General features: G+C 48.5%; 1 protein-coding gene across 10 annotated transcripts; it reads right to left on the bottom strand.

Annotated features, from left to right (window-relative positions):
• Nucleotides 1–2587: 2587 nt before the first annotated feature.
• GOLM2 (golgi membrane protein 2) lies at nucleotides 2588–19948 on the bottom strand. 10 transcript variants are annotated; one of them, XR_015276030.1, is made up of 10 exons: nucleotides 19254–19924; nucleotides 14109–14163; nucleotides 13047–13149; nucleotides 11938–12028; nucleotides 10951–11098; nucleotides 10649–10729; nucleotides 10215–10313; nucleotides 9530–9703; nucleotides 5473–6854; nucleotides 2588–5411 (listed from the first exon to the last, which is right to left on the bottom strand). XR_015276030.1 is itself a non-coding variant. In XM_086849832.1 (10 exons), exons 1-10 carry the CDS (start codon nucleotides 19578–19580, stop codon nucleotides 3741–3743), a joined length of 1320 nt encoding a protein of 439 aa, XP_086705958.1. In that variant the 5' UTR covers nucleotides 19581–19948; the 3' UTR covers nucleotides 2588–3740. The 10 variants fall into 10 exon arrangements, 8 of the variants coding, with proteins under 8 accessions (XP_086705958.1, XP_086705960.1, XP_086705963.1 ...); XR_015276031.1 differs by having other exon boundaries at nucleotides 10951–11095; nucleotides 19254–19922; XM_086849832.1 differs by having other exon boundaries at nucleotides 2588–3814; nucleotides 6687–6854; nucleotides 19254–19948.
• Nucleotides 19949–25300: the final 5352 nt, after the last annotated feature.

The following is a 25300-nucleotide window of genomic DNA, read 5'->3' as shown; positions in this document are numbered from 1 at the left end:
TGGTTTAGGATTTCCTCTCTCTTTCCCCTGAGCCTTGCAGAGCCCTTAGCTCTGTGTTCATCCATCATATAAACCTCCAGAGTGAGCTCCCCGATCGTGCAGAGCTGATTTGGGCAGGTTCAGTGTCTTGGGCAGCTGTTTGCAGCATCTGCAGCTCACTGGGGTGGGGTTTATTCCAGTTCCAGCTTAACTTCAGTGTCTGGCACTTCTCAGAGAATTCGGTTTTCTTTGGGTTTGTATCTTACTATTGCCCATTTCCCGTGTTTGCTGTTTCTTTTGCCTTTCTGAAGGGAATCAGTTCCATTGGATAGTGACCAGAGTTAAGAGAAGCAGCTCCCAGGCTGTGCTGCCCCTCCATCCCCAGTGTTTGGGAGCCAATCTGGCAGGAGCAGCTGCAGACACTCCAGCTGACAGCAGCAGGGATTCATCTGCTCCACATCCCCCCAGAAACACACGGGAATGAACCTTGTGTTTGGTGTGGCACGGTGCAGCGCTGGAGAGTGGCATGGGACATTCCTCCAGCCATGGAAATGCACAGCCACCAGTAGTCAAACCCTGCTTTGGGAAGTTGAACTATAGATTACCCATCCCAGTAATCCCAGGGTGGCTACACGGGGTTCCACATAGGTTGAGGAATTGGAGTATTATGGTTTCTATATTGGCATAAAGAAGTTCAGGCATAAATATCATTACTCTGTTTCTGGCTGGCTTGAAAATTCCACTGCACTCTCATAAATAGGGAGAGATGGCCCTGGTTGGTTTTGTGGGTTTGTTTTCCTGTTTTATTTAAACTACAGGAATCTGGTCTCCTCAGTCCTGGAGCCAGCTGGAACAGCAGGACACTGCTCCTCCTTATAAAGTGCCTGATCTCACATTTTCTAGTTCATCACAGCAAGACTTCTGATCCTATCAAGTATTTTGGAGTCTCCTCAAGGAAGGTCCCAGGTTACTTCAGCTGGAAGTTCTCTGCTTGGGTGCCAGGTTACTGAAAGCTCTGTGTATCTCCTGGGATTGCAGCTGACAGATGGAATTCCACATGGCATGTGAAAATTCTCCTTAATAGGGATAAAGGAGAAAGGTTTCAGATAGAGAATTTTTTCAGAGGTGTGTGTGTACAGGGAAATGGGTCCTGCTGAGAGCTCAGGACCTCCAAAACCACCACATGAACCAGCACAGTTCAATTCAGAGTGCAAACTGTAAACAGGGGCAGGAAACAGATTTATAGAGAAGAAAACCTTTTGTACTTTCTCTATGTACTAGTGCAGAACACTCACAAGCTCTTCTGTCCTGCAGGCTTCAGATTTCCCACTGTTGCTGGGTTTGCATATATAAAAATGTAAAATTATAACATTTAATAAAATCTACAAACTATTATCTTGTGTCTGTTTCTTGTCACTTCAAAGTATTTTTAGCTCTTCATGGCTATTAAAATGCTGGAAAATGTGGGGGTTTGTTTCATCTAGAACTGGGTTTGACCTTTTGGCAACATCCTGCCCATCAGTTTGGTTTTCCTCATTTGGAAATTGAAATGGGTTCATCAGCGAGTCTTTGTTTTTGTGGCATCTGTGTGACTTTGGGAAGGCTTTGGCAGAGTCTGCTGCAAACCTCCAAAACTGGGCAGCTAGGACAGGCTGGAGTAACTGGAGCTGTTTCTCTGGCTGTTGGGTGGAGATGCCTGCATTTCTGACACTGCCTCAACTCGTCCCTCAGCCTTGGCAGTGGATTCTCAGCTCCCTTCTCCTTGTTTGAAATGCATTGCCACGTGGATCCAAGGGATTTATAGCGAGCCTCAGACGCTGGGCGTGGGTTAAGATGTGGCTGTGTTGGGTTTCTCCTGGGGACCCCGGAAGGTGAGAGCCCGTTGGATTCCCGTTGGATTCCCGTTGGATTCCCAGTCTCGCTGGGTGCTGAGGGAAGCAGCTGCTCGAGATCTGTCAGCGTTGTCTGTGCTCACATTGCCATGGCAACAGGAACTGGCTCCACACAAACGGCACAGGCTGTTGGAAGAGCTTTTTCAAAACAAACCCGAGCTGGTTTGTCACTCTCGGTGCTCGGAGCCCCAATGGAGCTGCACAGCCCAGCTGCAGGGGCAGCTGCGAGCCCACAAATCCTCATCTCCTGCCTGGGGAGATGCTCCAGACCCCTCATCATCTCTGGGGCCTCCTGGACCCTCAGCAGTAGCCCCTTGTCTCTCCTGAGCTGTGGAGCCCAGAATTGAGCACAATACTCCAGATGTGGCCACACAAGGGCGAGGCAGAGTAATCACTCTGATGGAAAGAGGAAAGAAAGAGAAATCATGGAATGCAAAGAAAAAGAAAGGCAGAAGAGGAACATGGAGCAACCCACCTTTGGCACAGGAGCACAAGAGGGAAGGTCCTGTTGATGGGCAGGGAAGGGAAAAGCAGCTGAAGCTGTGAGTACAGAGTGGTTTCATCTCAAAATTTCATGAGTAGCTCTTTATTTAGGGGTCTCTCCAAGCTGTGTCATGTGATGCTGCAATTCCACTTTCTAAATGCAGAAACTGAGAGGAATTTTTTTTGCCATTGACACTTGAAGTAGTAATAAACTGTCTTAAAAACCCATAACATAATTGTATGAGCAATGAACTTTTATTTAAGAGGTTCACTGAGCTGGCAAGGAGCAATCCTGACCCATTACTCCAGCCCAGCACCAGAGCACAGGGGTGATTTCAATCACCCTCTTCAGGGCCTACAACCTGTGTCCACAGGAGCCCTTGGGGGAGCAGGGGGGACAATTCCCTTCATTCCCACCACTGCAGAGCAATGGAATCATCTCCATCAATTCTGGAAGTGCTGGAACACAGAATACAGAAAAGGGTCTTTCTTACAGGTCTGATGGAGAAAACCAAACCGTGGGATGTGGTGGGTGTTGAGGATCAAGGGATTATTGAACTGGGAATGAACAGGAGTGGCTGGAGCTGGGATGGACACTGGGACAGCACACCAGCACCCACAGTGTGTTTGCCTGTGTGAGGGCTGCTCCTTCCCTCGAGGGGCTGACACAGCTGCTGCAGATGTGTCTCTCACTGACACACCCTCTGTAACACAAAGATTTCCTACAAGCTGCAAATTATTTATATCACCTTTTAAATCCAGCTATTAGTTGCACAACTTTTTTGGGATGTATCAAATTATTCAAGTCCTTCTACAGATTTCCAGCTCTGTCTACGAGATGTGGTCACTGTGCAGGAGTTCAGTGGGGTGTGGTGCTGGGTTGCAGTGAGGAAGGAGCAGTTACTGAACCGTGCAGTTCCCAGTCCCTCTGAGGTTCCATTCTCACTGCTGTACAAACCCCAGCTCCCAGGAGCAGCAGTTCTGCCCCACGGCTGGGACTGTAGAAAAGGAGTTCTTGGCTGTACATGGCTTCCACAGCGGCTTTGTTACATCAGGTACAAACTGTACAAGTTCTCCAGGTTCCAAGTGTTGTAAGTGGCAGAAACAGTTCAGCCTGTGTTTATAGACTGGGTTTAAGTGTAGAGATTATTACAGGTAAGGACCAGGCAGAGTACCCAGCTCCATGGAACAGCAAAGATGTGGGTTTAATACAACCTGCAACAGTACAGATATGTACATATGTACAAAGTGGATCCTCTTCTGCTGCTGCTGAGCACACTCGGCACTTGATCCTCAGCTTCCTTGGAAGTAGGAAACACTGGTGCAAAACAGGTCCAGTTCTGCAGCACCTCAACTTCTGGGTTGAGCTCTCTGTGACCAGGGCCCCTACAGGACCCCCTCGTTGAGGCGGGACTTGCTGTAGTCCCCCAGATCGTTCTGCAGGTCTCGCTCCTCATCATCTGCAATTACAGATTGTAATTAGACTACAGTTAAAATGCTCAGATCAGATCTGATGTGGTATCACTGAAAAAATACCCGAGTACCGTTCCCAGGACATGCTGCTAAAGGGCACAGCCCCGAGCTGGCCAGGGCTGGTGACAGGATGGAGTCAGCAGGGACAGGATGTGTCCAGCCTGGCTGGCAGCACTCCAGGGGGATCTCTGGCTGCAGGGCAGCCCCAGCTCACAGTCTGCCTGACTTCAGACACTGCAGCACTGTCACACCAGCTGCTGGCCTTTGACACTGCCTACCAAGCTTTCAAACTCCCCCTCTGAAACCCCGCTCCTGCTCAAAGCCCCGTGCCCAGAGCTGACACCATAAGGCTTCACAGAGGGTGGGAACTTGAGGGACTAGCACAGGGAAGTCACTGGGACCCCTCCCATAACAAAGGCCTCCTTCCCTCAAAAAGTGAAAAACCCTAAAACTTCCATTTGTTCCAACTAATAAGCTTTTCCTGCACCTCAGAGCTATTCCTTTCTATCAGGAAAGGCTCTTGTTCACAGCAAAGGAAATCCAAGTTGAGCTCCCCCATCTTCCTGGAGCTCTCCACACCTTCACACCCGGCACCCCGGGAGCCAGGCAGGGGCCTGAGGGGTTGCCCCAGCAGCAAAAGGCTGGATTTCACCTGCAGGACACAGGTTTGTTCTGTGACAAAGTACCACCACAGCACCTGGACATCCTGGAATTACTCCCCCTCCACCATCCAGCCACCACTAACACATTTTAGAAGCTGCCACCTTCAAACATCCCCTTGTCCTCCAGCAGGTGCCTGAGGGAAGGAACCAGGCTGGGTGCTGCCCTGCCCCAAGGAACATCCCCCAAACTGGGTATTTTCCCTGGACAATTCAATCCAAGCCTGCACATTCCTAGAGACAAGAGAAATCATGTGGAATCCAGTGGCTTTGTAGCACATGCCACAGGCTTTTGTTCAGCCCGATGCAGACTCGGGTGATGTTTTCCTGATGGTTTTTAGACAGAAATTCTCATTCCTTTTTTCCCCTCCCTAAACAATTACAACCACCCTCCCTTCAACCCCTCCCTGTTCTGCCCTCTCCTGCCCTGCAGACAAATCAGCCTGAAGCAGCCACTTTTTCTGGAATACTGTCCCTGGAAGCTCCACTGGTCACACTCAAATCACAGCTCAAGCCAACACAAGAAGTTATTAAGGAACAACAGAACAAAGCCTGGGAAATGTGGTTTGAGGTAGTAACACACTGTTCAGATCATTCCTCAGGAAGAACCTTCCAGAAGTCACCCTTTAACCTAACTACCAGTTCTTAATCCAGTCTGTCTATACAGAGACAAAGAGGGGTTCCTCAGGAAAAGGATTTTCCCCAAGTTCAAATTCCAAGCCACCAGAGCAGGGACCTTGCAGGGACCCCACCTGGAAGGGAAATGGTTTTACAGGGTCACTGTCAGTCAGAGCTCTGTGTTTTCAAACACCACTCACATTGCAGGTTACACAAGCCCAGTGCCTGGGGTTTAACATTTTCCCACCACTTAGAGCTGGATCACACCACCCTTTCCCAAGTGGCACAGGGCACCATCAGGGACATGCTCCCATGGCCCCAGCACCATCAGGGACATGCTCCCATGGCCCCAGCACCATCAGGGACACGCTCCCATGGCCCCAGCACCATCAGGGACATGCTCCCATGGCCCCAGCAGGGACAGAAAAGTGCCATGGGAAGGGACACTTGCTATGGGACCAGGCTGCTCTGATCCCCCCGTGCCCTTGTGCAGCTGCCAGCCCAGGGACCACCCTGCAGAGGGGCAGGCAGGACACACAAACCCCCTGCGAATTCTGAGCACAGGGGGTACAGAACAGGCTGCAGCTGGAGCAGCAGGCACTGCAGCTCATTAGTAAGTTAATTAATCACCACAGGTTCTGGTCCATCCTATTCTTCCACTTGTGCACGAGTTTCAGAGTGCCAGCCCAGTCCAGCCTGCTGACACTGCACTTAGCTGCATGCTCACACAGTCAGCTGCTTTTTACTGGCTTTGCCCATTCATTTTGCTTAGATGCCAATTAAATACAGTGCCTGAAAAACCTCCAGCTAAAAACTTACTAACTTATATAACTTGTATTATGAGGGTCAAAATCAGGGGGGCTGTAGGATTTTTGTCCCATTTCCTGGGTTTTTTTCCCCCCTCTTTATTTTACACTTCCATTTAATGGGAAATACTCTCTCTATGTTTACCCAACATTCTCGCCCTAGAGACATGCAGGCCTGTCCCAGATATCCCCAAACAGCTGGATGGAGGAGGCAGACAAGGCAGGCAGAGGCAAGCGAGGGAGGCAATGCAGGAGCTGCATGCAGGACAGGGAATGGCCATGCACACACGGTGTTAGGCAGCACTGGATCAGGAGCTCCGAGGTGGGTTAGCAGGACACCACAAGCCTGTTGAATCTGTGTATAATGCACAAGTGACACCTGGAATCACCACCTGAGGCCTCACTGCACACCAGCTCCAGGCAGGTGTGACAAGAGCAGGAGTAGAACCACTTCATTCCTCTGTTTGACAATTCAGGAACATCAAGGCCCAAAGCCCTCCCAGGCAGGGGCCAGAGCTGGGGGTTTGGGTAAATCATTGTCTGGAATTTAGGGTCTCACTCTTCCTAGCAGGGACTATTGCAGCAAGGTGCCAAAGCCCCCTCACTCAGGTCTGGTGCATCATTGCTGTCCCACAGAGAGTGAGACCAAATTTCACGCTTGTTTGTTCTGTCTGAGCAATTTGTGATCAGCTAAAGCAGAGAGGCTTTACACAAATTCAACAAGTAACTCAGCACGGATTTATCACAATGGGATGGAGGTAAAGGCCCAAGCTCACCTTGGACGTCTTCTTCTCCACCATCACCATCCTCTTCCTCATTGTAAGCCAGCTCGGCCTGTTTGTCTGCCTCATACTCACCCACGTTCCCATCATCCCCATTATAATCTGCCAGTTTAGAACCCTGCTGCGGGTCCACAGGGGATTCATTCTCATCAAAGAACCGGCCTGTGGGGTAGGAAAGGAGTGAGTCAGCAGCAGAGAGGAAAGAAACAGGGAGATCCTACATGAGAGCAGAGAGGTGGAGGCAGTCGGGGTCTGTGGTAGATCCAGCTGGAGAGAAAGGGGGAGAAGGGAGAGGGGTAGGGGTCGGACAAGGCTCATGGAGCACCTGTGAGCAGGTGATACCTCCTTGTCACCCTTGTGACCTGGCTGTCCCACACTCCTCCCTCCACGGGCAAGGGCTGGAGTGAGTGCCCCAACAGCTCCTTGGATTGTCCATGGGCAACAACACAAGATTTCCCAAAAAGCACAAGAGCACTCGTGGAAGGGTCAATATCCACTTCTCCTGAGGCATTTTGCACAGCCTGGAGAGATCCAAGGTGCCTGCAGGGGTGTCCTGCTGGCACAGACCTGCCCTCACCGCCCAGCTGGGAAACTCAGCCACCTGGCTTTACACTCTGCTTTCCTAGTAAGCTCCAACAGTTTTCAAAATGCCCCAAACCCAGTATTTTCACCTCCTCACAAAAAATTAAGAATGGTTTCAGATCCTGAAACAATGCACAAGAAAATGGGAATGAGCTGGAAACAAGGACTGAGCAGATAATCACTGAGGCACAAAGTGAGAGATTGCTGGTGTGATGTCAGCTCAGAGCTGGTGTTTAATGGAGTACAGGGAGATCTCTGCCAGCCCAGTGCTGGGGGGAAGCAGCTCTGAGTCTGCAGAGGCCACTGGCCTGGAAGATTGTGTATAAATGGAAAAAAAGGGAATCAAGTGTGATACAATTCTCACACACTGGGCACCAAGGCTGCCAGGGCAGGTGGTGATTCCCAGTGCAACTGATGGGTAAGTAAAACTGGAGAATGATTTCAACATCAGGATTAAAAATGGGCAGATGTAAAAGTGAAATTATTCCCTAAAACAATGTGTATATAAAAACAAGGACAGAAGCAGTACCATCCTGCTTCTCTGCATGGGGGAAAAGCAGCAGAATCACACCTAGGATGTACAGGAACACCTGTATTTTACATAAATACACAGGTGTTCTCATAAAACAAGCAAAAAAACAACTCATGATCTGTTTAGAAATCCAAAGTTCCATACATTATTCATTGCCTGCTCATGTCTGAGTGATCCTGTTGGTATTTTTGACACTGCATTACATCCAAAACCTGCATAGGACAGTGGGATTTGCACATGTTGAACCCAAACTGAGCCATGGAAGACAAGGGCATGTAGCCAACTTCCAGCAAAACCAGCCCATGGACAGCCAGAGATATTGTGACAAACAAACACTGAATGAATTGAAGCTGACAGAATGAAAGGTTAAAGTGGATGAAGAGATCCCAGGAAATGCAGCAGGTCCACAGAGGCTACAGACTGAGCTCAGGGAGCACAGTCAGTCTGGTGAGCCCATCCTGTCCCCCCCTGCCATGGCAGGGACACCTCCCACAGTCCCAGGCTGCTCCCAGCCCTGTCCAGCCTGGCCTGGGACATCCCAGGGATCCAGGGGCAGCCCCAGCTGCTCTGGGCAGCTGTGCCAGGGCTGCCCACCCTCCCAGGGAACAATTCCTGCCCAAGATCCCATCCAGCCCTGCCCTCTGGCACTGGGAGCCATTCCGTGTCCTGTCCCTCCATTCCTTGTCCCAGCCCCTCTCCAGCTCTCCTGGAGCCCTCTAAAGTCCCTCCAGACTCCTCCTCCAGGCTGAACAGTGCTACTCTACACCCTCTGCTTCAAAGCTCTGTCACCAACACCCAGCCAGGCAATGGCCACGGTGGGGGCTGCAGAGCTGGGCCAGAGCTGGGCTCCTCCATGCCAGGGGTGGGTTTGTCACCAATGGACCTTTCAGAACAGCCCCTGACCATCAGGACAGACCTTGTCACAAACCTGGATTAGCTATTTCCTTCCGTGATAAAGCGTCTCCCTCACGGCACCATGAAACCCACAATTGGAGCCATGGCAAATGTGGAGCGAAGAGAAGAGATTAACTGGGGACAATTCCTGGCTCTCAGGTACCCCCTCACAGCCTACAGCCAGACATCTCCCTGCCAGCTCCTGCCTACACAACCACCCCCACCATTCCATCCGTCACCAGGGAAGACAGACAGCCCATTAACAAACCAAACTACTGGAATGAGAAGTTTTCTCACTCCACAAGTTTCTTCCAGAAACCACTTTGATAAAATAAGGAGCCTTGCACACCTCAGGATACACAGAGTGGAAGCCAGGCCTGCCCAGGCTCTGTGACAATTTGTAATTGTAACACACTTGTCCCTGCCCCATCACAAAGTTCCACAAGTGATATTAAAACAACCAAAGTTTTCTCAGTTTTGGCTGAATTCTTACAGAACTGTCCAAAAAGTGTATTGAAGTAATTAAGTGAGTAACCTAGCATCCCTCATGTATCAAATCTGTGACTTAACCAATCTAACTCTGCAGTAATTCCCAAAAGCATCTTAAATTCCAATAAGGAAATAATTTTTTAAAATAACTAAATGCACATGTGAAAAATAACACATTAAAGCCTACCTTTTACCCAGGTACACAATATATTCCTTCTCAGGCTCCCTCCCCAAAGCCACCCTCTGCAATGGTCCCTGTTTTCCAGATAGGCACTTACACAGGTGAAAAAAGGAAAGGATTTTTTTAATATATTGAAGTGTGTGATAATGGCCAACTTACTTTGCTTATTCTTCTGCAAGTCACTAACTCGGCTCTTTGGGATTTTTATCTGGTCTGGCTCAATTTTGTGGTCTTTCTGGGCTTCCACATTTTCTTCAAAATTCAAGTGCTGGAGAGAATTTGGAGGGATCTGCTTGGCAATGTTGGCGTTTCCATCACTGTCACTGGGCAAGCCTACAACATTAAAATGGGAAGTTACACTCAGAATTTTAGCAGGACAAGAAGACACCTGCAGTGCAGGCATAACCTAAGGTGACTAGATCTGCAAGCACAGAGTTTATTTTCTTTGGGTTTGCCTCTCTTTTAACTGCAATTCCTCCAAACCCTTTCACTGCAGGGCTTTCAGTTCCCACATCCCAAACCTTGCCCGTGTCACCCTCAAGTGAGCTGCTCCCAGGGACAGGAATCTTGGTTTATCTGCTTGTGGTGCAGCCCTAATTAGTACCCTGAGGAGGAACAAACATTTCCATTACTCTGCCCACTGGAGGCACTTTGAAACTTCTAACTCAAATTTAGCTGTGATTGGTCAAAAGGCTCAGAAATTATTTGGTGTGGAGAGTACAAGAAGAGATCATACAACAACAGCCCAAGTGCCTCAGCCAGGTAAGAACACAACTTTGGATCCTGCAGAAATTTATCCTTGGTTTTCTTCTTGTAACCAAAACACTGCTAACAGGACTTTTACCTGGTGCCAGGTTTGGAGCATGGGGCTGTTCAGTTGGAAGATTGATAATGGACTGATGACCTTCACTTTCAGGAGCTGAAATAAGTGGCTTCTTTAAAGCTGAAACAGAACACAGGGACAAAAGCATTAACATGAAACAAACACACTACTTACCTGGTCTTGCTCTAACAATCCTGTAAAATTCTATTTTTTTATCATTTCCTTAATGAAAATATAAAAAATAAGATTTCAGGAGGGGCATCATCCAAAACACTCCATTTTGAGAATTCAAATCTCCAGGGCACAGTAGAAACGATCTGATTTTACACCCCACTTGAATTTTATTACCACAGAGAGATTTGAAAAGTCTGCACTCACTGTGAACCACGTGGTGTTCACACACATCTACATCACCAAGACCCAAATGTGAAAGAATGAAGAGTATTGCTCCTAACCAGTGGGAGTATCTTCAGCTTTAGTAGGGCCATTATCTTCTATTTCAGGCATGCCTGCATCTCCTACTGGTTTGATTTTCTCTGCAAGACAAGAAAAGGATATTCTGCCTTACTAACCCTCCAGTCTGAATTGTGAATTTCCCTCTTGTGGAAGGCTCTAACTTAGACAATCACTGCAGCTAATCAATGTAGCTGGGCCAAACAATTCCTTCTGCTTCAGAGAAATGCACTCTCTGGAGGCTGACAAAGGATGCAACACAACTGGCCCATTCTCTATCACAAATGCCCAGAAAAGGAAATACCTTTGCCATTTGCAACATGTTCTGAACGCTCCTCATTCTTCACTACGACTTTATCTTCCACCTCTGCAACAGTCTCAGGTATTGCCTGGTCACCATTGCTGGGGCTGACTGCAGTGTCTTTACTAGACTGAATTTTCTGTGTGGCCTGCTAGAACAAATAAGGAGACAATATTGCACACTTCCCTGGAAATTACAAAATAAACATCCTCAAAATCAAGGTTACTTTGGGTAAGCAAAACTGCATTTATGAATTCAAGGATCACCAAAGCAAAGCGCAGAGCACTCTATGCACAAAGCTGGGATCTGGAAACACAACTGGACAGAAAATGTTCAACACAGCACAGCTGCAGGACATTTTTACTGCCATACACAGGTGTTAAGCACAACAAAACCAGGTTAAGGTAACATCAGCCTTAAGCCTCTGGTCAGAGCCTTGAAACAACTCTAGACTGTAAGAGAAGATGACAAACTTGCTCTCATTCTGCCCTACTATTTGAGATATTTATAGATGAAGTAAGGAAAGAAAATTTTAAGCACCTGTTTGCAGAAAAGAGGCCCAAATTCTACTGGCAGTCTGTCTGATGTAATCACACCCTTGATACCATTCCAGTACCATCACAATTTGCATCACATTAGCACCTCAAGGCCTCGGCAGAGCTCAGGCTCCCTCTGCAATAACCTGGGTAAGGCTGTGAGAACACAGATCCCACCCTGGAGAGCTGAACAGGGATATCCATGTTACAGGAAACAACTGAAATCCTCAGCAGTGACATCATGGAGGAGGGCTGGAGCAAAGAATTTGGCCTCAACTTCCAGCTCAGTCCACTGGGTAAGACAATAGGCAGATTTCTTACACTAACACCCACTTAGGGCTGCTCAGGGGGATACTGAACACAAAGTCAGGGAAGAAATGTCCCAGGCCTCCACATCCCTGAGGCAAACTGCAGGCTTGGGCTCTTCTCATTCAACAAACTTTCTTCACACTACCTTTTGCTCCCGTGCAATTTGGTCCATTAATTTCTTGATGTTCTCTTCATGCTGCAGTCTCATTTCCTTGATCTGCTGCCCACACTGCAGGCTTGAGGAGAAACACACCATTAGTTACACTTAACTTGTTGGATCTGCTCTCCTACAAATAAAATAAGGGAAAAAATATGGCACAAAAAGCCAAACCTGAGCTATAACTAGAATAGTCTGTCCAAGAAGCCTGGTGCATGTGTATGCAGTGGGAATGGACTGAATACAGTAAGAAAGCAGAGCTGGAAAAAAATAGGCACAGAGCCGAGAAAACGGTAAAATAAAGAGAATGGCCTTGAATATACTTCCTCCAGAAGCTGGAATGCAACCAAAAGGTCAAGCTCCACAGTTAATCTGTCCGCAAATATTAATTCCACTGGGAAAGCAACGTGTCTCTCCTGGCTGTCAACAGAGAAGGTGCACGAGTGCTACTATCAGTTACTGCTCCCAACTCAAATAACACCATCTGAATACACAGCCAGGTGCCCCAACTTCCCCAGCAAGCCACGGCACCAGCCCAATCACCAAAACTCCCATGTCCTACAGACGCACAGCACAGAAACTCCTCATGTGTAAAAGTGTCGAACACTTTCTCCAGAGTTAAGTCTTCCTCCCTTCTCAAAGCTGCAGGAGTATTTGTTCTCCCTGTATCTCTATCATCAACTTAAAAGGCTGAAGTCAACTTAAAATTTCAATCTACACATGGTGCTTTCAGCGTCAGCTGGAACAAATGAAACCACACTGCTAGAAAGGCAGCAATTAACAACGCTGGTGACACAGGACTGTGTCCTTCAGACTCCTTCATGTGTTAGTGAACTGAATCTCCATGTTATAAAAAATACATTGACTTAAAAATGCAGAACAATTCCACTAAGCCAAGATTTTCCTATCTCATGTTGGGGGAAGGACTACAACACCACAAAGAACTTGAAAGTCAAACAGCCAGCTCAGGTGCATCACCAAGTGAGCACACTCGCGTTTGAGAATTAGCAGACACAAGATTAATTAGCACTTTTTAGTTAAATACAGGTCCCCTCACACACACCAACCTGCAGCTACCAACACTCCTGAGGACATACCTGTCATATTCCAGCCTCCTTGTCAGGTATGTGTTGTTCTTCTTGTACTCGTGCAGCTGATCTTCCTGGCGGATGAATTCCTGCCGTAACTCTGCCAGTTGTTCTAGGCCAAAAAGCAAAACCAACATGAATACAGAAAGATAAGGAAAAATGCCCCAAGGCAGATACACTTCTAATACTGCTAAGTAAGTAAGAAATTGCCCAAGTTTCATGTCTAGACATACTTTAAAGATTCTTAAACCAATTTGAAGAAGATGCCACTTTACTCATGCATGCTAGATGGCAGCATGAATTACAGACCAATTCTTCTGATACCATGCCCATCTCCCTAAATATTTCTGCACCTTTGCATTTAGAGACCTTGCACAACGTTACTTCACTTATCTGTTGGAAATCTCCCTAATTTCCTGAACGGTTCTGTCGCTCTGAGTAACACAGAAGTGCAGCCAGGTTACTCCAGGCAGGATGCTCAAACACTGCAGTGAGTGTACAAAAGGAGGCACCTTCCACAAAGCCAACACGGACTTCCTGTCTTCACAACTGCTCTAGAAGTCCTCCCTGCTCCTCAGGCTACGAATAATGAAGCTCCCTGCTATTTTAAGCTGCAGCTACACGGATACAGGCAGAACCCATGTATGCTGCGTGTGGGGATGTTCACATCTGATCACGTTCTGGCTCACTCTGAAGTACTCTGAATACAGCAGCACCAGAGGCATTATAATCATGTCTGTACAGAACTTCAGAGATGTGCCCTGGACCTTTTCTAACCTAGCATAACCATCACAGTGTTTCTGATCAAACACTACTAAACTGCATATTTGGCCATGAAAATGATTGTACTGTCTTGTAACTCAGCAGTGCCAGAACACACATCCCTTCTGCAGCAAAGTGAGAGCCAACTCTGCACTTACCCACACCAGGTAACAAACACAATGAAAGGTTTCACATTATGAGATGTTCCAGCACCACCAGCTCCTTCATTTAAACTGCATTCTGCAGCACCTGGGCAGTTAAAATGCACAACTTCAGCCTGCCAAATGAGTTTGGCCATGAATCCCTCACCCTTTAGCCGATGTATGTCTGCCATCTGATATGAGATGTTGTTCTGCAGCTTCACCTGGAAGGAAGAAAAGTTTGGATAAATACAGGGGACCAGCAGGATGGGGAGGGTTTGGGCTGTGAAGGTTCAGGTGTGTCTGTTTGCTCGGTAAAGCCAACGCACTGACAGGATTATCGGAGTGACGTGCACAGAGTTCCCATAAATCTAAGAAATGTGTGTTCAGCAACTGTAAGTGACATCACCAAACTAAACACTGTGCTCAGGCTTTGCTAACAAAGGCTTAAATTTTAATTCCAGAATGTATTTATATCAAAAAAAGTAGACTGTCTGGACTAAAATAAACATGCTGCATCCTGATACTGCAAGAGGGACAGTAAACAGCCAATGTCAAAGCACAGGTGGATAAAAATAAACACAGCATCAACAGCAAAACCAATTGTTACCTAATGTATATGATACAATAGAATTGTTATACTTAAATCATCTTTTATGTGTTTCTATCTAACATCCTAACATACATTTTATTTTGAGAGGGAATCCCAATACAACTACAACAGCTTTTAATTTGGCATTTTTAGTACGGAAAAAAATAGTTACAATAAGTAAGAAATGCACATACACAAAGTCCTGAAGTAAAGATGCTTTGCTTTGTCATTACATAAAGATAAAAACCAGCAGGAACAAAGAGAGATTCATGTGTGGAATATTGTGAGAAAGGGGGTAGGAATCCCTGCCTGCCCTCAGGCACCTCGGGCGCTGTGGTTGTTTTTCTTGCAGTTTCACAGTGACACAAAGGGTAACTGCGGGAAGGTGCTGAGCAGGGCTGTCACGCGTGGGTGACAAGGTCAGCATCACCTCTGGGAGCAGCACTCTGCAGAGCCAGCACAGCCACTCGGCCAGGACATGCTGGGACACACACGGGGACACGCTTTCACACAGGGGCTGTTTCAGTTCCCCCCCGCAGTCCCTGAAGTGTCTGTGCCAGCCCCCTCCATTTCCTGCCAAAAAACCCAAAACACACCTGTCCTGCCTTTAGGACTTCCTCCCCGCACCTGCGCCTTCCCTTGTATCAAATGATGCATTCTTTAAATGTATTTCCCACTGTGGTTTTGTTGTTACAAGAGGCACTCTGAGCAGGCTGATCCATTTGGCCTGTGTGGGTATGATTCCTGCTTTGGGATGCAGCCACACAGGAACTGCAGAGATCGTTTACATCCTTACAGGATGCACAAAGCAACACCCCCTCTGTGCTGGCCTGGGTAGGACTTGCAGAGCTTCACTTTAAAAGCGCAGCCAGCCCTGCAGTGGGGACACCCAGGGAAGGGGACACCCAGGGAAGCAGAAGACACAAGCCACCACCAAGCCTCTCCATCCACTGGACACCCAGCGTGCCAGCTCCCCCTCCAGTGACTCAGGACAGGGGAGCAGGTACACCCAGTGATTTGTTGTATTAATGAACAAATAGCTCCCCCTCTTTTGCAAAACTACAGGCAATAATCTCATTTTCCTGTCTTCCACTCTAATGCAGTTGTTTCCCAGAACTCAATCAATCTGTGAACAAAGGAGATCCTGGGAAGTAGCAGGGTCTGTTTTCAGAATTGCTCACACACACACCCTTCCCTGTGGCTCCTGCTTATCCCATAACCATGTGCCTGGCTGGGGGAGGGTGCTGTCTGTGAGACCGAGCTGCATGGCAACGTGCAGCACTTTTATCACACAATCTTTCCTTTTGGTGATTCTGAGTTTCAGAGAGAAGTGACAGAATTTATATCCAAACCAGCTCAGCTGACAGCAAATGTCCCTGATCTGAAGGATAGAAAAGGAGGAAGCTTTTTTATGATTCATGAGATCTGTTCCACCTACACACGCAAAACCCACAATCCATGAGCCGTGGCGCAGGTCCAGTTCTTCCTGGGCACCATTCTCCTTTGGTCTAGACCTGTTTGTATTGCTGAGCTCCCAAGGGCTCCTCAGGGCCTTTCCAAGCACTTGGGATGGAGAAAATAAACCCTCTGTAGCCCAATGAGCCCTGCACAGGAAAAAAACCCCAGAAATCCTATGCATGGTCATGTGGCAACCCTCCAGCGCTGTCTGAGTTGTGAATCTTGCCATGTAACAACTCCACATTGCTGCTGTCAAGCTACAGCTTTGCAAACTGGGGAGTTACCAAGTTTTGGCAACAAAGAACAGACCCAGCAGCTGTTGGGGATGTGTGACTAAACAGCTTCATCCCTGAATCCACATTTCTGGGCAGCAGTAAGGGCAGGCCCGTGCTCCACACTGGCATGGCCAGCAGCAGGTATGGGATGAGAGGTGCTCCCTGCACGCCTGCCACCTGGAACCTCTCCACCAGGGATTCCTGCCAGTCCCACTGCACTCATTGCAAACAGACACACAGAGCTATGGAAAAACCCCAAAACCTAACGGCATGCTGCAAAAACCCCACAGAATGCTCAGGAGGCTGATGCTACCTGTGCATCAGCACCTGCCCAAATCCCAGGGTAGGCATTACCCCTGCTTGCCTCTCACGGGGCACTTCAAAAGGGAACTCCTTGTTTGTTCCAAGGGCCAAGAGACCCTCAGGAGCTCACCACAGGAAAGGAGAATTCCCAGGAATTCCTGCTTTTTCTCTTTCTTTATAAACACGAGACACTGGGTCACGCCCCCATATTTGCTCCCAAGAGCAAACACCATCCTGGTGCAGTGTGATGGGCTCGTTCCACGAGCAGGGGACACAGGGGAGAGCCAAGAGTTTGGCCCTGACTCCAGAAATCCCCGAGCCAAGAGGAAGCTGCTGCAGAAACTGGAGTTGCCTCACCACTGGGAAAGGCACTTGATTTATGTGACCACAAGGCAAAGAACCTCAGCTGAGGACAAAGGAGCACAAAGCAGAACTGACACTGAGAATCTTCTAATGAGTTTTTCTTGTGATCACTTGTACCAATGTTGGGATTTTATTTCAGCTCCTGCATTTCACAAATGAAGTAAGATCACAGGTAATGAGCAGTTTGGTCAGACAGACTCGACAAATTCTGTTTTGGGAGGAAAGAAATTATCACTCAAGCCTTTTTCGGTCAGACACTTTGTATCTACTACTGTTTCCTTGTGACAGACTTTCATTCTCTAAAACAAAGCTTTATTCTCTACTCTCCCAGAAGTAATAGTCCTTAAATACAGTCACTTAAAGGGTTTTAGAAAAAAATAAACACTGTTGCCAATGAGAAAAGACAGTGGCTTACTTGGGAGGAAAAAAAGGCCAGCCACGGTTTTTTGATAAAATCCTGCTCTTCTGGCCTCTTAGGGCACTCTGAACATTTTGAACACAAGAGAGAGGATGTTCAAAAGCTATGAGGTCACACAGCCTTAAGTGGCAGCTTCTGGAACAAAGCAGGAAGACCCAGGGCACACACTGCAGTCAATTAACACTAAATGTAACCTGGGAGGTTTACCAGGCAGGTTTCTCTCGCTGCCCTCCGGCTGTGCCCTGTGCAGTGTCACACTCAGAGTGTCCAAAGCCCAGGCAGATCTCAGGGAACACAGCGCTGGGCAGGCAGGGGCAGCCAGCAGCAGCTCTTTGTGTCCCGTGGCTCCAGTAACCAGCGCTGCACCGCCCAGCTCACACCTCCATCTCCTCCCCCAGTGCCCTACAGGAACACGTCACAGATTTCCGAAAAAAATATACATTCCTTGCATTAAAAGCACCCCTTGTCATGCAGCCCAGTAACTGCTCCCAGAATTCCTGAGGCTGGAAAAGCCCTCCCAGCCCACGGAGCCCAACTTGTGCCCCATCCCCACCTTCTCACCCAGAGCACCGAGTGCCACATCCACGCCTTCCCTGCACACCTCCAGCCACGGGAACTCCACCACCTCCCTGGACAGTTCCAGTGCCTGACCACCCCTTCCAGGAAGAAATCCTTCCTGCACTGTGCCTCACAGCTTACCTGAATCCTGCCAAGTGAGTTTTACACCCGCAGTCAGTGACACTAACACACCAAACAAGCTGACTGCCCTTTTGCAGACGGAAGGGAAAGTATTTTGGCTAAACCCCAACTGCTTTAGAATCACTGAATCACTAAGGCTGGAAAACACCTTTAAGATCATGGAGTCTGTTTCATATCTAATTGGATTTTTTACTGCAATCTAAGGAGAGATAAAAATTAAAAATATGTTTGCTGAACACACAAAGGGCTTAATTTTAATGGTTCAGTAGGAAACATTAACACACACTTAATCAGTTTGAGGGAGTCTAACTCTGGAATGTGACATGTACATATTTGGCTTTTTCTGTGACAACTCAATGCATTTTCTGAGGCTGCTCACCCAATGTGTGATAAGAAAGGGCCAGAAAAACAAAGCTAGCCAGCAATAACGCCGGAGAGTGTGACATTTACATAAATCCCACTGTGAGAACAGTGTTCAATGAGCAGAGTGGTGACCTGCATGCAAATCCACCACACACCCCCTGAACAGGATTTGCGTGCTGAGCCCGTGAACTTCCTAGTTCAGGACGGTTATGAAAGCAGAACAGTGAAAGTTGAGGCATTCACTCATCTTCCACAACAAAAGAAATCCCCAGGCCACCCCCACCGAAAGGGCCAGCTGAATTTTCAATGAGCTTGGCTTCTCCAAGACAAGGAAAATGACACGTTAGTCAGCAGCAGGGTTGTTTGCTGGGTTTTTTTTTTTCCCTCAAGTACACGCTGGCAGCATAAAAATCAGAGTCTGCTGTAGCAGGCAATCCAAAAGGGAAGCTCAGGGTGCTACTGAACACCATACTGGTTTAATTTCCCTTGAAACTGTAGTTTTACTGCTGAGGCTGGCTTCTCGAATGATCACAAAAGATCAAATATTCTCAGCAGAGACAGAAAGCTAAAAAACAGTAAGCAAATTTGAAACAGCCGTTCGGAAACGAGCGATCTCTCGGGATTTTCATTGTGTACACACACACTGGACCTCTTCAGTTCTTTTTGGGGACGTTTTCAGAAGACAGAGAGCGCTGCAGTTGTCCCAGCAGCAGCAAACCTGAGCCTCGGGGCCCTGATTGACTCTCGGCTGTAGAGGCTGCGGGGACACCTCGGGCAGGCGAGGGCTGACAGTGCCCCGGGCCGAGCCGAGCGCCGGGACCCCCCGCCGCCCCCTGCCCTTACCTTGCCGTCCTCGCACCTCTTCACCTGGCCGTCCCTGGCCTGCAGCTGGCTGCTCAGGTGGCTGTAGTCCGCCTCCTTCTGCTCCAGCTGCTTCCTGTGCGAGTCCACCTTGCCCAGGAGGTCCGAGTTCCGCCGCTCCAGGCGGCCCCGCGCCACCTCGGTGCGCTGGGCCTGGCTCTGCAGCTCGGCCAGCTCCTCCCGCAGCAGGGCCTGCCGGGACGCCGCGTTCCAGCAGTGGAAGGCGAGCACGGCGATCACCGCCAGCAGCGCCACGAGCACCAGCGAGGGCAGGCGGCCGCCCCGGCGGTTCGCCCCGAACCCCACCATGGGGGAGGCCGAGGGCGGCAGCTTCAGGCGCAGCGGGGAAGGCGCTCAGGGGGGCCCTGAGGGGAAGGGGGTATCCCGAGGGGGGGAAGAGGGAATGACCGGGGGGGAACTGGGGGGTCCGTGGTAGAGGGGGAGGGGGGGGGCGGTGAGGTGGAGGGCCGAGGGAAGGGAAGAGGCGCTGCGGGCAGCGGGCTAGGGGAGCTGGGGAGAACGGCGGGAGGGAAGAGCCCGAGGGGAGCGGGCGGTGGCCGGCAGGGCTGTGCCGGTGCCGCCGGGCCGTGCGGGACCGACCGGCCGAGCCGCCACCGCGGCGCCCCGCCCGCTGCCCGCCCCTTGCGGCTCTCGCGAGAGGAGCCCGCGGAGCTCTCGCGAGAGCCGGGGCCCGCCCGCCGGGGGCGGCGCGGCCGGGCTGGCAGTGTCAGGCGTTGCGCTGAAGGACATTAAAAACCGCTAAAAGCTCCCCGCGTTGCACCGTGCTGTGCGCGGGGAAGCTCTTCACAATCACAGCCCCGTCCAGCCTGGCCTTGGACGCTCCCAGGGATCCAGGGGCAGCCACAGCTTCTCTGGACACCCTGTGCTTGGGTCTCCCCACTCTGAAGGGAATAATTCCTTCCCAATGTCCCATCCATCCCTGCCTTTTGGCAGTGGGGAGCAATTCCCTGTGTCCTTTCCCTCCGGCCCTTGTCCCAAGTCCCATTCCAGCTCTCTTGGAGCCTCTTCTGGCGCTGGAAGGGGCTCTGAGGAGCCTTCTCCAGCCTGACTCCAGGGCAGAGCACAGTGGGGCAGGAACACCATGGGCTAACCAGCCCCACACCTGAGAGGTGTTTCCTGAGGGGACGAAATGTGTCCTCGCAGTGAAGTGAGCGGATGAATCATTCTTTTTATAAGAAATACTCAGATAACACATTTATTCCTGAGCACATTCCCTCACAGCCCGTTTATGTCACTCTGGTTCTCACAGGGGAAAATGGGATACACAGCTGGGCTGAACACAACCAGCTCTGGGCATGGCTGCAGCCACTCCCTCGGTGTGAGGGGAGAGATCCGGACAAAGTCAGGGTTTGGTGTGAGGGGAGAGAGATCCGGACAAAGTCAGGGTTTGGTGTGAGGGGAGAGAGATCCGGACAAAGTCAGGGCTTGGTGTGAGGAGAGAGAGCAAAGTCGGGGTTTGGTGTGAGGGGAGAGACCCAGACAAAGTCAGGGTTTGGTGTGAGGGGAGAGAGCAAAGTCAGGGTTTGGTGTGAGGAGAGAGATCCGGACAAAGTCAGGGTTTGGTGTGAGGGGAGAGAGCAAAGTCAGGGCTTGGTGTGAGGGGAGAGATCCGGACAAAGTCAGGGTTTGGTGTCAGGGGAGAGAGATCCGGACAAAGTCAGGGTTTGGTGTGAGGAGAGAGATCCGGACAAAGTCAGGGTTTGGTGTGAGGAGAGAGAAAAGTCAGGGTTTGGTGTCAGGGGAGAGAGATCCGGACAAAGTCAGGGTTTGGTGTGAGGAGAGAGATCCGGACAAAGTCAGGGTTTGGTGTGAGGAGAGAGAAAAGTCAGGGTTTGGTGTGAGGAGAGAGAAAAGTCAGGGTTTGGTGTGAAGGGAGAGAGCAAAGTCAGAGTTTGGTGTGAGGGGAGAGATCCCAGCAAACTCTGGTTTGCTGGTGTGCAGGTGTTCACCCACACATGGACTTTGGGCTTGGCTTTGCTCCCTGTGCTGGGATTTAGGAACAGTTCTGTGCGCTGCTGTGACCAAGCACCTCGGGCAGCAGAGGGTCACAGAGAGCCTCTGGGCACAATCCCGGTGCCTCCAGCTGCAAATGGTTTGGGGAGGATGTCCGAGAAACAGAAGGGGATCCATTTTCCTCCTACAAGGAGCAAAAAGAACAGTATTTAAGAAATAAAGTATAAAATGCCTTCCTGAGACACAACACACATTGTGCACAATTGTCAGCTGTGACGATGGTGTCACGGCTTTCTCCTTCCCACCTGATTCCATACTTTACATACCAATATTTGCACTTTGGCAATTTAATTGCTGCTACACTGATGGCCCATTAATTTGCCAGCCTGCTCTCTGCAGATGGCAGTGCAGATTCACATTCCAAATCCAGTGTTGCAAATTTGCAGTTCCAGGGTTTAAGTCTGCTCTGTTCAGCTTGTTCCTTCTGGCTGCACTTACTCTGTGTCAGCCTGTCCACTGCGAGCCAGGAAACGTTTGACTAAATAATGGAAATACAGTAAAATAAAATAAATAAAAATGTGACAGTTTTGAGCTCAGAACTTGCCTGGGTTTACTTTTATTTAATCTATACCTATAAATCTATTCACACACTTTGGTTTTGTACTAACCTGTAAGAGTCAGCTCAAAAATCTCTCCATGTAGTGCTCAGTGGTGCTTGTTCCTCTCTTGTTTCAGCTGTTCCTGTTGGAATTTGTTTGATTTCCCAGTTCCTCAGAGTTCAGGGTCAGAACTGGCCCCTGTAGGTTTTTTTTGTGGTTTCCTTTGCATGTCTGGGAACTGAGGCAACACCAGGGAGTTTTCTTTTTCCAATTAATTTGCCATTTAATTCCATCTGTGTTCCATGCCCTGTGATCCTGTTCTTTTCCTGGTTGGAAAGGTGTTCCCACTGCCTCTCCCTGGCTGTAATCTTACACTGTGCTGGAAGAATGTATCCCACGGCACGTTCAGCTCAGCCTCTGACAAGATCTTGGCTGATCCTTGTCTTCTCTGCCCACGATGATCTGGTGTGGATGGGGAGCACTCGAATTGTTTCATCCTGAAACAGGGCAAGCACAGGAACTAAGCCTCAATCCCTGTACTTAGAGAGAAAGTGGAGGATCCAAGGAAGAAAATTTATTTGGTGTTGTATCAAAACCTTCCAGATCTTTCCATGTGCCTTTTCCATTTGTCTGCCACTAACCAGATCAATATACACAAAGGTTATTTAACAAAATAGTAATAAAACAGAAAACTCTTACATCCACTAATATATTCAAGAAGTAACACAGCCAGTATTTATGGACTTTTTCCTACATAACAGAGAATAAAAACTGATATAATTGAGTGACTTTTCTGTTAGCATTACCAGGATGTCATAAAAATGTGCAGAAGTTTGATAATATAAAAATGCAGTGGTTCTGGAAGGTGTTAACATTTTCCAACAAAGAATGCCCAGGACTGGTGGTGCTGCAGAGGTGTGTGAGCAGCAGCATGAGAGCCCTTATCAGCAGAGAAAACACGCAAAGGAACCTCAAAAACTGCTGCTTCAACCCTTGCACTCTCACAGCCTAGGACAGGGCATCCTCCTGCCTTGGTTTTGCAGATGAAATCCATCATATACATTGATTGTCTTCTTCCCTTCAGACATTTGACTTTGAAAAGGAATTGCTGATTATTTGCTTCCTTTTTTTTTTTTTTTCTTATTTTCCTGCTGTGAGGTTGGAAAGTTTAGAAACTCCACATGTGATATTTTTAGAACCAGTGTTGTATTGTTACTGCCATGGCACTTTTATCAGTTAAAGAAATAAAATATATGAGGTGTTGCTCCAGCCAAGTATTTTGATCCCTTCAAAACCCAAAGCAGGCTTTTAAATGAAAGATAAATTTAGCCATATTTATTTTTTGTGCATAATTTAACTCAAAGATAAGAAGACAGTCTGATTTAATAATCTATTCAGCATTACAGAAAATGGGTGATTTTAAAAGCCTCTGATTAAAGATTCTAGGATCCTGCTTCCTTCCACTGTAGCAGAATAAACCTTTTTTTAAATCTATTACAAGTTTGTGTTTTTTTACAAACATTCTGAAGACAGAACTCAAATTATCCCAGACTTTTAGCATATCCTTAAAAGCTGATTAACATACTCCATCTGTTGGTATGCCAAGCAACTGTCCAAATGAGCAGCATTTCCATGGAGATTTGTAAAACTCCGGCTAAAGTAGGAAAACAGCTCTAGCAGGGGGATGGCATTGGAGGGGTGTTTTGTTGGAATGTGGTTGTTGCACTGGTGAGTGAGGTTGATGCTTAAAGTGCTGTTGTCCTGCAAAGTGTCCAGGGCCCCCTTACCCCAGAGCTGTGCCTGTGAACACTTTGGGTGCTCACTTGCAGGAAGAATGGTAAAAATAATTCATTTCCATTTCAGCACATTCAGTGAGTACCCACGAGTGGCCCTCAGTGGCATCTCTTCCCCACCTCTAATAAAGTGTAATTTGGGCTGCAGAAGTCAGGGAGGGCCCGCTGGCTTCTAAGGAAAATGTTTGCTGTATCCCTGAAGGGTGAAGATGGCACTTGAGCAGCTGGAGAAGGACTCGAATGGAATCAGAACTGGGGTTTAGAGCTGAAATGGGGTTGTGTTTATTTACGGGCACCTGAGGTTTGGAAATCTTGGTGAGAATAAGTGTTTTGGAGTGAGGTATCAGAATCAATCTCCTCGAACATGTTGCTTTATGAAAACAAAGCCAGGAACATCTGGGATTGGCTCAGCAAATGGCAGCCCAAAGAGCAGACCTGTAGCCAGGGAATTGTGATTGGCTTGAAGCTGCATCCCAGGCTGGGAGCAGGGAGCACATCTGCTCCTGGGAAGCAGCTGGGGAGGCTCAGTGCAGTCTGGCATTTAGGAAAAAGGTGCTTTCTCTCAATAGTATTCTGCAGAAGAAGGTTTGTTTTCATTTTCAGTAACAGCTCCGAGGGGCTGGTGGAATTCCTGTAACAGCAAATGACATTTCCAGCAAGGATAAAGCTACAGCTGCTGGCAGGAGCTCCCATAGGTTATTGTGGATCATCACTGAAAAGACACAGCGTTGATTTTGGAGTGATTCTTGCAGGGAAGTGTCTGTGAGGGAATGAAGAGTGAATGGTGCACTGGGAATGTTTTTGTCTGAGACTCAGAAAGGAGCTGAGGGGTCAGGGCTCACTGAGCTCCTGGAGATGCAAACCAGGCAGGGAATGCCCAGAGTGGGTGTGGGGGGATCAAAATTCCCCTTTTCCCTCGAGCAGGAGTGGCTGCAGGAACGGGAAGGCATTGCTGTGGATTTCCCTGGGAAGGGATGAGCTGCAGAGGAGCAGAGCTGCAGCCAGGTCCTCGGAGCAGCTGCTGAGGAAGGTGGCCTGGGGAACAAGAAGTGGGGCAAAAAGAAATCATCCCTGGAGATGAGACAGCTGTGGCCCCAGAGTGAGTGCAGGAGGCTCGTGGTGATCCCCTGCTCCTAGAAGGAAAGGTTGTGTGTGCTGGGAAGGAGCTCAGCCAGAGTGCAGTCAAGTATTTTAACACAGGGAGTTGAGGTTCTGTTGTCTCATGTTGTGGTTTCACAAAACATCCACCTCATTTACTGTTTCTTTGTTGCTGGGGAGCACAAGCAGAGGAGGAAAATAATAATTTAAATTTAACTCTGCTAAATATACATGAGATTTCCTGGGACAAAGAAAAGACTTCTGTAGCTTGAGGGGGTGTTGCTGTGCCAGATTTCAGAGGCTCTACTACAGCCAATAACATTCTTGGAACAGCTTAGTTGGAAGCATTTTTATAACATTTTTTTAGGCAACACAAATACAGCCATTGCCTCCAGGAGTGTATGGGATTGCTCTGGAAGTCACACCAAATATATCTGTGTGGTGCTGATTGTGACTGGGTTTATTTTGGGGAATTAGAGAGTCCAGGATGATACCATTTTCAGATCATGCCCTTGAAATTTAAAGAAAATGTTTAAAAATCTATGTCTGGCCTCACTTTCCTTGG

Source organism: Cyanistes caeruleus, chromosome 13 (assembly GCF_971803275.1).
Source record: "Cyanistes caeruleus chromosome 13, bCyaCae1.hap1.1, whole genome shotgun sequence".
NCBI classification, from domain to species: domain Eukaryota; kingdom Metazoa; phylum Chordata; class Aves; order Passeriformes; family Paridae; genus Cyanistes; species Cyanistes caeruleus.
The sequence above is the reverse complement of the archived record's forward strand: the minus strand, read 5'-3'. Positions and strand labels throughout refer to the sequence as shown.